The sequence below is a fragment of the Erpetoichthys calabaricus genome, chromosome 12, assembly GCF_900747795.2.
Source record: "Erpetoichthys calabaricus chromosome 12, fErpCal1.3, whole genome shotgun sequence".
Classification (NCBI taxonomy): Eukaryota; Metazoa; Chordata; class Cladistia; order Polypteriformes; family Polypteridae; genus Erpetoichthys; species Erpetoichthys calabaricus.
The window spans coordinates 129,264,660-129,281,805 of NC_041405.2; the positions used below are offsets into that span (position 1 = coordinate 129,264,660).

Consider the following 17,146-nt stretch of genomic DNA (forward strand, 5'->3'; position numbering starts at 1 on the left):
ATAGGTCTATTCCAAATGATATTTCATTATATTGTCCAGTGACAATAAAGGAATCTTACATCTTCTTCTTATTATTATTATTACTAGCTGTGTAAAGCATGGGGTCCTAGAAAGTATTGAAATCATCGGAAAAAAAATTGAAATGCAGAGATGTCAGGTAGTGGGCTGCATCAGGAGTGGGCAGGAGGAGGAGTATAGGGACCTAATCAAGGACTTTGTTAAATGGTGTGACTCAAACCACCTACAACTGAACACCAGCAAAACCAAAGAGCTGGTGGTGGATTTTAGGAGGCCCAGACCCCTCTTGGACCCCGTGATCATCAGAGGTGACTGTGTGCAGATGGTGCAGACCTATAAATACCTGGGAGTGCAGCTGGATGATAAATTAGACTGGACTGCCAATACTGATGCTCTGTGTAAGAAAGGACAGAGCCGGTTATACTTCCTTAGAAGGTTGGCGTCCTTCAACATCTGCAATAAGATGCTGCAGATGTTCTATCAGACGGTTGTGGCGAGCGCCCTCTTCTACGTGGTGGTGTGCTGGGGAAGCGGCATTAAGAAGAAAGACACCTCACACCTAGACAAACTGGTGAGGAAGGCAGGCTCTATTGTAGACACGGAGCTGGACAGTTTAACATCTGTGGCAGAGAGACGGGCGCTTAGGAGGCTCCTGTCAATAATGGAGAATCCACTGCATCCACTAAGCAGTATCATCTCCAGACAGAAGAGCAGCTTCAGCAACAGACTGCTGTCAATGTCCTGCTCCACTGACAGATTGAGGAGATTGTTCCTCCCCCAAACTATGCGACTCTTTAATTCCATCCGGGGGGGGGTAAACGTTAACATTATACAAAGTTATTGTCTGTTTTTACCTGCATTGCATCTAGCAGCTAGATGGAGAACTTCTGGCTGCTTTGTCTTTTACATCTTATTACTAAATAAGGAGCCATTAACACACTGAATGCAGCTGTTTAAGATTGAAATAAGCAATTAAGGGCGGGAAGACTTAACAAGCAAGACCACTAAAATGAAGCATCAAACTATCACTTAAGCAATAAGTGTTTCATCAGCAATAATTGATTGCTCATTAAGAAACTGGGTTGGAACAAAAACCTGCAACCACTGCGGCTCTCCAGGACTGACGTTGCCTACCCCTGTCCTAGGAGGATTCGTTTTGCCGACGTGTTCGCATTGTTTGTGCATTAGCAGCTAAGCGACTTTGTCTTACTTCAGAGGTTTCGTTTTGCTGATGTGCTCACCTCGCCTGTGTTAAGTGAGTTGTCTGTTTCCTCGGAGGTGGAGCCCCTACCCCGACTCCACCACTCACTTCTGGGACGGACAGACGCACACACTTTCACGCATAGATGTTTATATATAACATAAGATTATTATTATTAGTAGTAGTAGTAGTAGTAAGAGGATTATTATTATATTTAAAAAGCAAACAGATAACTAGTGGATCACATTATCCACTTTGGCGATCCAGCCAAGTTTGAGTGAGCTATAAAGATTGAATGTCTTGAATACTTTAAATAAGGTCTCTAATTATCTATCTATCTATCTAATTTTCTTTTAATTATATTTCTATTTTATGCAAGCCCATACTGGTTTACTTTTATGTAATTAAATTTTTTGTTTTTCTTTTCTTGCTACTTTCTTTTTGACATTTTGTAAGACACTTTGATCTACGTTATTTGTATGAAAACGTGCTATAGAAATAAAAGTTACTGTTGTCGTTACTGACGAATGGGCAGGAAAACACATCAAACACTTACATGTGAATATGGAATACAAAAATGAAGGACATAGAAGTGGATGAGGTGACAACACAAAGGGACAGTGCAGATTTCCACACTGAAGAGTTTAAAGAAGGAAACTAACATTTATGAGGCTTTGGCTGTTTGTTTGAAAACACAAACCATTTGCTTTTGTTTTCAATGATAAGATTATTACATTTTTAATAAAAGTGATTTCTTTGAAGGTCTTCATGGGGGGGGGCACTGCTCCAACAGACGGACTTGAATTCCTGGCCCAGTCACACTCTATTTGGAGTTTTCATGTTCCTCTGTTGTCTTTGTAAATTATTTCCCAACTCTCCAGCCTTCCGCCCAAATCCCAGAGACACCTCAGTTAGGCCCCATGGCCCATTGTGCACACAATGTCTTGAGACGGTGGGCATACACACTGACAAACATGAAGTGTAGCCACTTGGACACCCTAAGGTGTGCCACAGAGATCAGATGGCAGCCAGACCAGGGAAGTACATTTTCATGAAGAGGATACTTCATGAAAAGAGGATACTGTATGCTCTGATGTTGAAGGGCAGAGAGTGCCAAGATTAGTCAAAGAGAACATTTAGATATGCAAGGGAATGACAAGAGAGAGGAGTGAGGGCAGAATGATGACAGAAAAACCTGGGAGTAAAATAAAAGATCAAGAGGAAGGGGGGAAAAGGTTGTATGGAACTGGTTGTACAGCACAATGGACAGAAATGTGGAGTGAGGAAGAGAACAGGGACCTGGGAAGACCTGAACCAAGAGCCACACACAATATTAAGTGATGGAAAGAGGCAATCAGTCAAAAGGTGTCAGCCCCATTGTCCCGCTTTCTCCTAACTGTGTGACGTCAAGGCTGAGAAGCTGTCGTGAACCCAGCCGGCCACAGGCTCAGTGTCTGACATGGCGCTGATCTCTCATCCTGACCAGTTTCTAACTGTAAGAGTTTCTAAAAGATTCTTTATAAAGCCATAAAGTACAAGTAGATGTTATCTTTTAATGTGTAATATGATTTTTATTTGAGGTTTCCTTCTGTTTTGAAGCAGAGTTCACTTACCCCATTGATTGTTACCCAGGGCACATATTCATGTGGTGGTTTGAGGGCATCAGTCATCAGCGCATTGGCATGCATCAGCTTGTTACCCTGGTCACCCTTCACGCAGTTCATTATGGTATCCCACTGGACATCTGGCTGGTACAGCTTCAGACACTGAAATGACCCAAAAGAAAGAGCAACCATTTGGTACTGAGAGGCAGCCATGTTAGACTTAAAGTGAAGAGATTTGAAACTGGCAATGATGGCCAAGAATAGTTTACATTTGCTGTCATGTGTCTGCGGTACTTAGAAATTCTTACTTGCAGGTCTCCCACAGACTATTGACAATAGTACAGTACCAACAACACACCATGAGCACACACAGTGAATACAACATCAGGCAGCCTGCTCCTCATCAATACACTCCAATCAGAACTTGAGGCGCAGACGTTTGCAGCCCACATGGCTATATCTGGTAATTGAGAAAGGAGGGGTGTTGGGAATGAAGGAACACTTGAGTACAGTTTAGGGAGGAATTGGAGGGGCGGGAGGTGGAATGCTTCTCCCATCTTTGTCCACAGAGACGCTTACTTTCCTGCTCTTTTTCTGTTGGGCACTTGGAGGCCCAGAATGGAGAGCTGCTTGACTGTTTAAACTGATTAAGGAGGACACCAGTAGATGGCAGCACCGTACACTTTTAGCTGGTGTCTTCTTAACTGCACAGCAGATTCCTTTTGACATAATGCTAATTGTTTTCAGTCAAAAGAATTGAGTTACTTTTCACTTTTTACAATAATTGTAAATACGAACAATTCATCAAACGATTTCTCCTGCTCATTCAGAAGAAATCCTGTAGACTCACCGCTTCTGCATTGTTGACAACATCTTCAGATGATTCCATGCAAAAGATAATGGGAATGTACACGGAGGGTTTATGCAGTACGTTCATGAGACATGTCTGCCAAGAGAAATCGGTATTAACAACCATATCACAAGTGCATAAGGACAGTAACAAAGGCGTAGACAACCAGTGGGAGGGCAGGGTGATGGGTGCCCTGTAGTCAAGGGTGCCACCTCCTTCCCCAACCAGCCCCCACTAAATTTCACAGCTAGGTGATGGCATGACCCACCTCAATTAGGTTCCCCAGACACTCCTGTTCTCCATGCTGACATGTGAACTGCCACTGTTTACCATCAAATTGCTCCTGAAATCAAAAGACAAATCTTAAATATGGGACTGCCAGACACAAAGAACACAACACTGTCTCTCACCCCATCAAGGTGACAAGCCTATCAGATGGTAGAAGTCAGGAAGGACCCACCATGACCAAGAAGAGACACAGAATTCTCAGTTTTCTGTAGTCAATGATAGACAGACAAACAGATAGGATAAAATGCTTAATGTAAGATAGGCAGAAAGACAGATAGACAGTGAAAGGCTCTGTGTGATAGATAGATAGATAGATAGATAGATAGATAGATAGATAGATAGATAGATAGATAGATAGATAGATAGATAGATAGATAGACAGACAGACAGACAGACAGACAGACAGACAGACAGACAGACAGACAGACAGACAGACAGACAGACAGACAGCAATTGTATTTAAAAAGCTGACACTAACAGATGGACAGACAGACAGACTTCAAATGTCAGGGAGAACTACAAGAAATTAATCTGCCTATCCATGCTTGTTACAGATTATTAAATCAATGAAGAGGACAGCAGTATTGTTTTTATATTTAAAATGTAAATATATTGAAAAAGAGCAAACACCCAGCCCCAATTTACAATCATTAATCAAGTATGCAAGATGCCAACAATTCTATCTCTAAGCTAAAAGGCTGCCATATTGCACACTCATGTCACATGTTAAGCAATAAAGTCCTCATCCGTATTCGGAAAATGCTCCAATTCAAGGTTTCATGCACGTGTAAAGCAAAGATGTCAACGCAACTTCGTTACAAGGTGTAGTCATAAGGTCTATATCCCCAAGTCTCTCAGGCCACCGCTTTTCAGAACTACGACCCCCCCCCCCCCCCCCCCCTTCATCAGTGCCAGACATTAAAAAAAATTAAAAACAAAACTAAAATGCATCACGTAACTCTAACATCTCTGCAAAATACTGCAAACATGCACATGCTCAAGGTGGGATAGTCATGCTAAAGGTACAACAATTGGAAGACCTCACAATTGTCAAAGCAGGACATCCACCTCAAGTCGCATAAGACATTCTTGAGGTAATCACGTTAACTTCTGCCTTCCTAAGAGCTTTTTAAAAGCTATGCAAACTTAACAAACAACATTCAAAAATTTAGGAGGTTCTACAAACTAAATTGCCTCCAACACTGTAAAAGGATCACGGCCATACAGAGCCAACAGTTAGAATCCAAAAGACATTACACACAAAAGTTAGAGGACACAATAAAGAGCAATGCTTGATCAATGATAGTTTTAATATTTGTAAGATGGTGACTAGGAGCTGGCTCCTTTTACTTTCTCGTAAACACAGCATAGAGAACGTATAGAAACTGTGAAAAAATCTGACCTCAAGATTTTGATGAATCTTGACGTTTTAGACCTTCTGGATTCCGAAAATACCAATTTTGAAATTATGTGTCTGTGTGTAAATACGATAACTCGAAAACGCTTTGACCTCGGTCAGTTAGAGTTTGTACACCTGCTTTATATCAAAATAAGGAATCTTATCAACTTTTGGGTCACTTCTGGTAACCAGACGTGGCACTTTAATTGAATACCTTCGCAAATTTTCAAGTAAACTATGGTTACAATTACAGATAGATGATTCAAATTTTGTTTAGATATTTATAATGATAAAAATCAAATATATGACATTTTAGAAAAATTTCTCAACCGAAAGTAATATTTTATTTAAACAACCATCCAAATTTTTTGTTTCATGGAAATATAAATGTGTACACGATATTAAAAACTGTATTCGATACAACGCTTATTCTTTCAATTACTATTAATTTTATTTTCATTTATACATCAACAGTTTAACAATAATGTGTAAACATTGAACATGCCATGTAAATATAGAGATGTAATGGGAACAATAAGCTGCTACGTCCCGGTCGTGTTCCTAGTAATACATTTAATTTTATGGGTTTTTTTTTTTATTTCCGCCATTGCTATCGTAATTAAATGTAGCTAAATGCAGTTTTACTTATAGCAATTTATTGCAACAAATATTATATAATACTGACACTTTTTCTATGTTTTTAGGTGACTATAACTCTTTTTACTTTGCATGTAATCTAGGTAATGTATATGTAAAAATGAAAACATTCCATCACCATTTTCGACCTGCCTAAGTATGAAAATATTTTAATATAAAGTTTGCTCATAAATAGAGATAAATGATTGTGTATCGATATTATCAATTAGTTATGATGAGAAACAAAGACATATGATATTTGAGAAATATTACGCAATACGAGAAAATCAAGGGGAGCACACTCCCAATTTTTGAGTATAAAGATATTTAATAATAATTTTTATATAAAATGATAGCCTTGTGCTCTACTCTGATGTATGTATAACTACAGCAGATCTTCATTCAGCAGTGATGCTTTGACTGTTGTGTTATGATTATTATAATAATGAAGCTATTTGTTAATCTGTCTTTGTTCAAGATGACTCTCAGTACACACCTCATCTGATTCTTAACCGACGTTATCCACTACCGGGTAGCCAGTAGCCAAAGCCTATCTTGACAGCGCTGGGTGCAAAGTAGGACACAGCCCTGAACAGAGCGCCAGGCCATCACAGGGGCCGCTAAGGAATCCCTCAAACTATATGAGCTGGCTAGAGAAGACTACAGGAGTGAATGTATCTTTGTACCATTCAATCTGGGCTTGTCAGAGATGATTCGAGAAATGAAGCCATTTGTCTGCCTACACCTGTTAGTGGTGTACGCTGGAAGGTTTCTACATATCTTTCTTTGTATACTTATTGGAGATGAATGCAGGAGATAATCTACAGGATCTCTAGTCTTACAGGACTGTGTTTGTGTCAGCCTGTTAGAAATGACCATAGTAATGGATGTATTTATGGCTGTTAACTGGATAAACAGACAGATGAAAAAGTGCTACTGTATATGAAATAAAATCTATGGTGGTATCTAAGCGGTTATGGGCAGATGGACAGGTGCCACTGTAAAAATATGCTGTCTTCATATCTCATTGCCTCTTCAAGGATCTCTTTGTACTTACAGCACATGCAAAAAGAATATCTTTGACAAAATGGTTATGCTCAGAATAATAGGAGGTGAAATGAAACTCCCAGAAAATGACTTAGCCAGACACCTGGAAAGAGTGGGTCTGCCTGTACTACATATGAGTATGTCTTTGGTGGAAAGGCGCTATACTGAAGTGGGCCTCCTCAATTTAGCCTCTTAATTTGTGCTTAGCCTGTTGAGACACAGGGCTTAAGATGGAAGAGGCAGAGCCACAAACACCTTGAAAAGGGAGGCACACCCCATAAACAGGACATGAGGCGGCACCTAAGAACTTAATTCATTTGACAAGCAACAGAATGCCATTCAGTCCCTTAATTAAGCTCATTTTACCGTCTCCCAGTACGTCATCCGATTATATGCTTAAATCTGGCAGTGCCAGAGCTTTGTTTTGTGCTTATTGACACCAGTGAAACGTCTTTGAAAGAAAAACATCAAAAGCAGCTCTGTAGTGTGCCTCTTCTTATTGTGCTGCCCCCCGTGTCTTGTCTGGCTCTTCTTTTGTCACAACCATCAAGATACTTTATATGACGCCTTTACCATTGATGAGGATAAAGAGGAAGGCGTATATGATGTTTAACTAGTAGGGGGTGTCACTAAACCCCAAACCCCCAGATATCAAACAGAAGCAAAACGGTCCCAGGTTCAAATAAAGGTTTTTGTCTATTAAACATTTACAAATGAACAAGATCCACTTACACGGCCACTGATAATATGCCGTCCGTCCGTCCCTCCCTCCCTCCCTTCCTTCCCTCCTTCCTTCTGCCTCCTGACTTTGACTTAACTGGAGGAGGCCGGATGGCTTGCTTTTATGTTGGATCCTGGAGCACATCTGGTGCCATAGCACTGAATGGTGGAAGCACTGCTGTGTCACGTAGATGCCCCATGGAAAAGGGGGAGCTTCTCTCTCTGCAGCACCTTCTGGTGGCACCAAGGACTCCAATCTCAAGGATGCCTGCAGGTGTCCATACTGGGTCCATGCCAGACAAGCACTGCCATCTATTGAGCTGGGGGAGAAATTATTCTGGATAGACAATCTCCTTCCGTCAATCCACTATGGCCTCCTGGCCAGAAAAGACTCCAACGACCAGCCTAGCCGGGATGCCTGTCCATCCACTTTGGCACCTACTGATGTCAGTCATTTGTGTCTCTGTTCATACTAAATCAAATGTTTTAACTGTTTAACAAAAGCCATTCTTTAACTCTTATATTTTTGTCAAGAAGGGGACAATTATACCGATTGGGACTAACTCATGTTACAGCCATTGTAGTTTATGATCCAGGAGTGTTTTTGTATTCATTTTTTCATGCACTAACACTAATTAAACTAACACTACATTTGTGTGCAGAATTCATCCTTACTGCAGCTTAGGCTAACACTGCCACCCCAGTGTGATCAAAAGGCGCTATAAAAAATAAAGAGCAAAGATAAATAAATAAAAGGCAGACATCATATCTCACCTTTGCATTTCCATAAGGAACCAGAGTCACGTTCATAATTTCGGAGAGCAGCAGCCAAGTGGGGAACAGCTGAAAGACCAGGAAGCCCCTGCACCCCGGGCACAGGCTCTCGTAGTACAGGCTCAAGTCCACCATTGCTGCTGGCGGTTCAGTGTCATTTGAAGCTCGGCACCACTGCTCGGCCTGGAAGGAGATGGCAGAAAAAAATCAAAATTGAGTAGGAGACAAAATAAAAATCAGCTTTACACATGGATGTGCAGAAAGGCTTCTCAAATGACGATGATAATGCCACACTGACATTGAAGGGAACAGAGTCTTAGACATGAAATACTTGCACGCCGTAGGAATCATTCGTTTTCAACAAGGAGGCCTTTGTGTTGGTTCTGTTGGCATGAAGCAATGGAAGTTGTACCGTAAGCCAAAGGGTTCTGCAGTACCCCATTAATGCTCCTAAATTGATCTGTCCACTTCTCAGCTACACCTGGAAAGAGCACACACACACACACATTGGGCCAAATCAGAGGCACATGCAGTGCTGTTGGTGCATACAAAGTTTCTGACATCTCCAGAATGTAGTGAAAAGTCAAGCAAAATGACACCTTTTATTGGCTAACTAAAAAGATTACAATATGCAAGCTTTCGAGGCAACTCGGGCCCCATCTTCTGATTACATCTTGCCTGTACAACACCCTAGTACTACTGACATCTCCAGAGAAAATCAACAAAGACACATGAAGAGTGGGGTGTATGGAGGGCACACAGACAGCAGTCAGGCTAAAACCTGAACCCTCCAAGCTGTGAGACAGCAGAACCGAACACGGTGGGCCTGCGTGTCCCTTCCTGTAAACACGAGAGGCTTGTTTTATTTAGGACGTTATTACATTACAGGTGCTGGTCATAAAATTAGAATATCATGACAAAGTTGATTTATTTCAGTAATTCCATTCAAAAAGTGAAACTTGTATATTAGATTCATTCATTACACACAGACTGGTGTATTTCAAATGTTTATTTCTTTTAATGTTGATGATTATAACTGACAACTAATGAAAGTCCCAAATTCAGTATCTCGGAAAATTAGAATATCAACTAAGACTAATGCAAAAAAAGGATTTTTAGAAATGTTGGCCAACTGAAAGGTATGAACATGAAAAGTATGAGCATGTACAGCACTCAATATTTAGTTGGGACTCCTTTGGCCTGGATTACTGCAGCAATGCGGCGTGGCATGGAGTCGATCAGTCTGTGGCACTGCTAAGGTGTTATGAGAGCCCATGTTGCTCTGATAGTGGCCTTCAGCTCTTCTGAATTGTTGGGTCTGGCATATTGCATCTTCCTCTTCACAATACACCATAGATTTTCTATGGGGTTAAGGTCAGGCGAGTTTGCTGGCCAATCAAGAACAGGGATACCATGGTCCTTAAGCCAGGTACTGGTAGCTTTGGCACTGTGTGCAGGTGCCAGGTTCTGTTGGAAAATGAAATCTGCATCTCCATAAAGTTCGTCAGCAGCAGGAAGCATGAAGTGCTCTAAAACTTCCTGGTAGACGGCTGCGTTGACCTTGGACCTCAGAAAACACAATGGACCAACACCAGCAGATGACATGGCACCCCAAACCATCACTGACTGTGGAAACTTTACACTGGACCTCACGCAACGTGGATTCTGTGCCTCTCCTCTCTTCCTCCAGACTCTGGGACCTTGATTTCCAAAGGAAATGCAAAATTTACTTTCATCAGAGAACATAACTTTGGACCACTCAGCAACAGTCCAGTCCTTTTTGTTCTTAGGCCAGGTGAGACGCTTCTGACGCTGTTTCTTGTTCAAGAGTGGCTTCACACAAGGAATGTGACAGCTGAAACCCATGTCTTGCATACGTCTGTGCGTGGTGGTTCTTGAAGCACTGACTCCAGCTGCAGTCCACTCTTTGTGAATCTCCCCCACATTTTTGAATGGGTTTTGTTTCACAATCCTCTCCAGGGTGCGGTTATCCCTATTGCTTGTACACTTTTTTCTACCACATCTTGTCCTTCCCTTCGCCTCTCTATTAATGTGCTTGGACACAGAGCTCTGTGAACAGCCAGCCTCTTTAGCAATGACCTTTTGTGTCTTGCCCTCCTTGTGCAAGGTGTCAATGGTCGTCTTTTGGACAACTGTCAAGTCAGCAGTCTTCCCCATGATTGTGTAGCCTACAGAACTAGACTGAGAGACCATTTAAAGGCTTTTGCAGGTGTTTTGAGTTAATTAGCTGATTAGAGTGAGGCACCAGGTGTCTTCAATATTGAACCTTTTCACAATATTCTAATTTTCCGAGATACTGAATTTGGGACTTTCATTAGTTGTCAGTCTGCGGTGGGTTGGCACCCTGCCCAGGATTGGTTCCCTGCCTTGTGCCCTGTGTTGGCTGGGATTGGCTCCAGCAGACCCCCGTGACCCTGTGTTCGGATTCAGCGGGTTGGATAATGGATGGATGGATTAGTTGTCAGTTATAATCATCAAAATTAAAAGAAATAAACATTTGAAATACATCAGTCTGTGTGTAATGAATGAATCTAATATACAAGTTTCACTTTTTGAATGGAATTACTGAAATAAATCAACTTTGTCATGATATTCTAATTTTATGACCAGCACCTGTATATTATTATTTTACATTATTACACACAACCACAAGAGGAATCACTACTAAAAAGTGACTATTAGAATTGATCATGTTGTTGAAGCTGCTTAATCTGATTTTAGATGGTGGGAGTCAATACTTCTGCATTGATCTAACAAAATGTTAGATCATCCATCCAAATTCATCCATCCATTTAGCACACTCAACAGAGACCAAAGCTGTGCAGAATTAAAATGATAAACAGGTGTGTGCATCCTTAACTAATCTCATTCACTTAGAGTTTGGATATTAACAGAGTCCATATAAGTCCATAGGAATAGTAATGAACGTGGCACAGTGGTCAGAGATGCTACTTCACTTCCCCACAATCATGCGTTCGACTGCCAGCCATACTGTCCCTGAATCTCTGTGTTTTCTCTGGGTACGCTGGCTATCTTGCAGACCCCAAACATGTGCAGAGCAAGTTGACCCCGTGATGAACTGGCATCCTGTCCTGGGCCAGATCACACGTGGAGCCCAAAGCTGTCGGGACAGGCTCAGGCGCTCAACAGTACATAGCCGGTCTGTGCTTTGCCTGTACCAATACACAGCCATTATCAAGCTGTAACACTATTCACTGGTGATGACCGTGAAAGGCACTGGACTTCAACAATGGGTCTCGTAACTGAAGAAAACAGACATCAGCAACAAAACTGCAGCCCAGATCACTCAGACAGTCATTTCCTGCAGCCCCCTGTCTACATTCTCATCATGTCTTGCATCAATGAAGCGGAGAAAGTGTTTTAAATAACTGACATGGAAATGACTTTTTCAAGAAGGCAATGAGTTGATGAGCTCCACTTGTACAAACAACTGAATCTCAGCATCAGGATGGAAGTGAAATGTTTGCAAAAAGAGGATTTGAGAAAGGTGACGTGGCAGCTGCAGGGGCTGTGGAGGCCTTTATCTTCATCCGATTCACAGCCCCAGAATTAGCACAATGCTGAGTCACCGTCTTTAACGGACCACCTTGATTGCCCAGATGGCTCACTACCACCTTCAGCATGCCCACGCTGACTCTGTGTTGGCCTTCATGCATTTTACTCACTACAGTGGGTGGCGAGTCTGCATGTTCTGGTTACAATTAACACATAACTGTCCATTTTTCCTTCGATATGTCCATTATAGAACTGCAGGGAGACAGCCAGGCAGAACACAAAATGTGACGTGACACCAGCGCCCAATCATGTGGACACCCACACCCGTCAGAGGCCATTTTAGAGGTCCATTATAAAGTCCTTGTGCTGATTGAAATTATGAAAACTTCAGTTGTATGCACAATAAAATCAATGTGATAACAACATTGTGAAGCACGATGTGTTTGTTTTCAAATAGTTTAATAATAGATTTGTAATAATTATTTATTCATTTTAATTAGTTCATTGATTTGTTCATCACTCTGTTTTCAGAATCACAATTGACCAGCATCTTCAATAGAAGAGAACAAAAACTGAATCCTTTGGTTGGCCGAGCTAAACTCGGTCATTGGGGTCCAAAGACGACTTAGAACCCCATTACAAGAAAGATGCAACACACAACAAAACTACATCCTTTAGATGAACCGCACACTAGGATAACTAATGTGACTCGGAGGATTACTGAAAATCAACTGCAGAATGCGTTTGTAGAACTTCAACACGTATACAAACCGTGATGGAATTCTGATGGTGGACATGTTGAAAAGTAATCATCTCAAGAATATAGCCATAACATAATGAGTGCGATTTTCACTCATTTTATTTTGCTAAAACCTGTGGTGCGCATTATACACAAGACATAATTTTAAAGTAATAGTTTCTCTCATAAACCAACACAAATCGTCTGTTGCTATGTGCAGTGCGCTGTCGGCGAGTGTTAGCCATTTCTGGCTGCAAAGTCACGGGCAGCGAGTGGCGGGTAAGCAGCTGCCAGTCCATTTTCTGAAAAGCACACAAAGCAATCATTTCACACGTTAATCGACTCAAAATGTCTGTTGGTGATTCTGTAGCCACTCCCAGCGTGTCTTCACCATCCCTGACTACAATGGCAGCAGCTGCTTGGGGGTGCCGGCAGAGGTCGCACTGCAACCCAATCTGGTTTGTAAGTGGTGGTCCTCCCAGGTGAACGTTGCCATAGGAGACTCAGCTACACAAACATGTTCAGCACCACAATCAGCTGGGGACCGATCAGTGTTGCTGGCCCCTCACTTTCATTTTCGATTGGAGTCCAACAAGTCAGGGAGTCCAATTCAAAATAATAAAATGTAAGCAAAATGTCTCTACTGAGTATTTTGCTTTGCACATTCGCTTCACTCTCTCGCCAGATGTTGATGCCATTTTTGCCGTTATTTGCTCGTCGCTGCTCACACTCACACAGGGATTAGACGTCAAGTCAATGAGTCTAACATTCCCCCAAGCCTTTACGGTAATGGTGAGTTTATTTGACGTTTACAGCAGATTATTGCCCTCACCCCTCCTGTCGACATCCTTCCTAAAAGAGTTAATAAAATCTTGAAAAGTTAAATGTATGCATTATATATGAATTTCTTTTTGGACCTGAAGATTTTGGGCTAAATCACCATGCTCATTATACATAAGTGCACATTATATGCAGGATTTTACGGTATGTAAAAATGCAATACATTCTTTCAATTACTCTTTTTACAGATTCATTTTATCATGTACAGAACTGAAGTTATTATTACTTAAAACTACACAAGGACTTAATAATGACCTTGTACACCAAACCACCACATCTGTGGGATGACAGAAGAAATCATAGTGAGAACATGCAAACAGACAGAGGCTTTGGGGCCGTGTGTCCGCAGTGTCAGACTGCCTTTATTTGGCACACAAAGGGCTGCATCAATCACTGGGGGTGACCACCTGAATGTTTGTTTGGGTCACTGCAAATGGATGCAATGAAGATGGGACGCTAAAAGAGGACGAAGAAATGATGCAAAAACAACATAAAAGTGACAGGATAAACAAAGAGAGCACTAAATGAGACCACTAAATGGACTGTGACGAAAAAGATGGGTGGGCAAAGGCCATGGTGCTCTAAAGGGTGAGTATGACTTTCAATTCCTTGGTGCGAACATCGAGAATGACTGGGGATTGGAATTGTATGTAAATATGATTATTCCATTCCTGAGTTAGACTCGGGTGATTTGTAATACAGTAATGCACTTTACAGTGTTAAGCCCTAATAACTCTCAGCACAGTATTCTTCTGCCATCTAGTGACTGAAAAAACATTATGCTGCAAAAAATCATGAATATTTCTATGCATTTTGCCACTCTAAGATAAACTCATTAATATTCATGAGTGAGTAGGAGCCATCAACCAAAACATAATGGTGTATAAACAGAAGTTTGTAAAGCCTGAAACTGAACTGAACCATTAGTTGAATCAAGTGACAGTAATGACATTGTGAATTAGTCGGCGGACATTGACACGGATAGTGAAACTGATGCATACAGCACTACACAACCGGTCCACTGCGATATGCCGGTGAATTTGGTCACCCGAATGTTCACTGTGGTGTTAAGTAGGTGCGTGGCAAAAAAGGCTAAATAATAATAAAATAAGGACAAGGAAGATGCTAGCTCCTTAAGCACTGTTCACAACGCAGCAACTGTCAATGTTTGTGTCAGGGGAAATGTGGATGTCACTAACCCTGGTGCTGTGGCCGCCCACAATAACACAATGGGCACATCGATCATGCGGATCAGGCACTGACATTCTACTCTGTCATGTCCAAGCAACAGAAAACAATATTATAAGAAAAGTGCCCAAAGAAACACTTCTACTGTCCTGACTACAACATCGGGCTGTGTGCTGCTGACTGTCTCAAAACATGTCACACGAAGGACTAGACGCTAGAAATACCTTTCATACTGAATTTACAGTACGTTGACATTTTGGTATTTAAATGTTTTGATTACAGATAATAAAATTTTGTATTGTTTGAAAAAATTCAATGTTTTTGATTCATTATTCTAGGGGTAAAAATAACGACAAGAAGCCCACATTTTCATGATTCATTTTCATACCCTTTCTTACATCCTTATCAAATCCAAATAATATCTGCCACTATATATATATATATATATATATATATATATATACTGTATATTTATATTTACACATACATACTTCTCAATTGATGTATTAACATTTAAGTGCAATAAGAACCTAATTTGTTAAAACAACACACACAAAGGTATTTTTACATTTGGATTGTGGAAGACAGAGGGCACTCTCAAGTCGTCCCCTACCCACATCATACCAAAGTGCTAAAGTAATTCAGAAAAGGCATATTTATTATAAATATAAATCACACAGTGGAGGGAATAAAAACCCACTGCCCCAGATGTACTTGAACCCGTCTAACAGGTGGGCTAGCCTGACATCAAACCCCCACCCAAATGTCGTCTTCTTCTCTCTCCACCCTTGCTGTTTTAGTGAAGTGTCTGGCCTAGTCTCATCCTGACATTTGAGCTCTTGCTACAAGACGGAATGGCTCACAAATCAGTTCTGGGCATCTCGACAGGTTTTAAGAGCAATGGACACTCCTGTGGCCATCCTTCTAGACCTTGCCCCAAGTGGTTACAAGTGACTTTGCAAACATGAAGCCAGTTAAAGGGCCTGGATACCCCCAGGTCACCTGCCTACTCCAGTGGGAAAGAGCATAAAGGGCGACTTCTACTGCCACCTGTCAGATGGGGAACTCCGGCTCTATGTGACTATTGCCCCCGCCCCCCCCCCATTTCAATCTACCCTAGAAGTACCTACTCCCACTGGTGGAGGGTCAGCCACACTCTGTGTGTTATTCTGCATTATTAGAAAGTGAAAAGTCACCAGGCTGTGCTATTCTAGTGGCCATTTCCAGTAGACTCTCGGCCAGGTCATCATTAAGCTTGAACAATATTAGATCAGCACAAGTCCATGCAAGTCCTTCTCTCCACTCCATACTGGGTGTGTTTTGGTGTTCATACTCTCGATGTGTGTGTTCTCTGCTGGGCTTTAATGGACCTAAACAGAATATTACAATGCCGGTCCGGAGGTTGCCTATTCTTCCCGTGTCTGCATTTTCTGGTTTACATCCCACAGACTCGTCTCTTAGTTTACTGGCAACTCTAAATCGGGGTCTTCAAAACTGGTCCTGGAGGGCCATAGTGGCTGCACATTTTTATTTCAACCTAATGTGTAACTGAGAAGTCAATTATTGCTCAAGTGACATTTTTACACTTCACTTGTTTAGATTCCGAACCCTTAATTACATATTTCAGTCTTAAACAGCCGCACTCACTGTTTTTAATGGCTCCTTATTAGCAACAAGATGGAAATGACAAACAAGCCAGCAGTTCTCCATCTAACTTGTTTCCATTTCCACCTGTGTGAGTTCATCATGAATCATCTGGTTTATTAAAATTCAGATCAGGTTGTGGAGCATGCACTGGTACAGTGTGTTGCCGTACCCACTACACGACAAAACAACTTGGGATCCCGGTTGGTAACCCCCCAGGCAGACACACGGTCCAGTCCCACCCTCCGGAAATGACCCTCTATCTGCCGCAGCCAGGTGTCACGTGGGCCGACCCCTTGGCCTGGTCCAGCCACTTGGGTCCCCAACAATGAGGATCTTACGAGGTGGATCACCCTCTGGGAAACGCGCCACATGGCCGTAGTGCAGTAACTGATGCTCCCTCACAATGCAGGTAATGTGCCTCATTCAGGACTCCATGAGCATCCGCTCATTCGACACAAAGTCAAACCAACGGTACCCAAGGATTTTCCGGAGAGACACAGTACTGAAGGAGTCCAGCCTTCGTCTCAGGTCACTGGAGAGCATCCATGTCTCACAACCATATAGCAAGACAGGAAGCACCAGGACTCTAAAGACTTGGACCTTCGTCCTTTTGCATAGATATCGGGAGCGCCACACACCCCTTTCCAGCATCCTCATG

The 17,146-nt window shown here is 41.9% G+C and overlaps 1 protein-coding gene across 1 annotated transcript in view; it reads right to left on the reverse strand.

Moving 5' to 3' along the window:
• Positions 1–17,146, reverse strand: part of ifi30a (IFI30 lysosomal thiol reductase a) — a 40,918-nt gene that overhangs the window by 10,846 nt on the left and 12,926 nt on the right. The window contains exons 2-5 of the mRNA XM_028816177.2: positions 8,538–8,720; positions 3,942–4,016; positions 3,674–3,769; positions 2,833–2,985 (exon numbers count right to left, since the gene is read on the reverse strand). Coding sequence (XP_028672010.2) covers positions 2,833–2,985; positions 3,674–3,769; positions 3,942–4,016; positions 8,538–8,720 — 507 coding nt within the window. The remainder of the gene's footprint in view (positions 1–2,832; positions 2,986–3,673; positions 3,770–3,941; positions 4,017–8,537; positions 8,721–17,146) is intronic.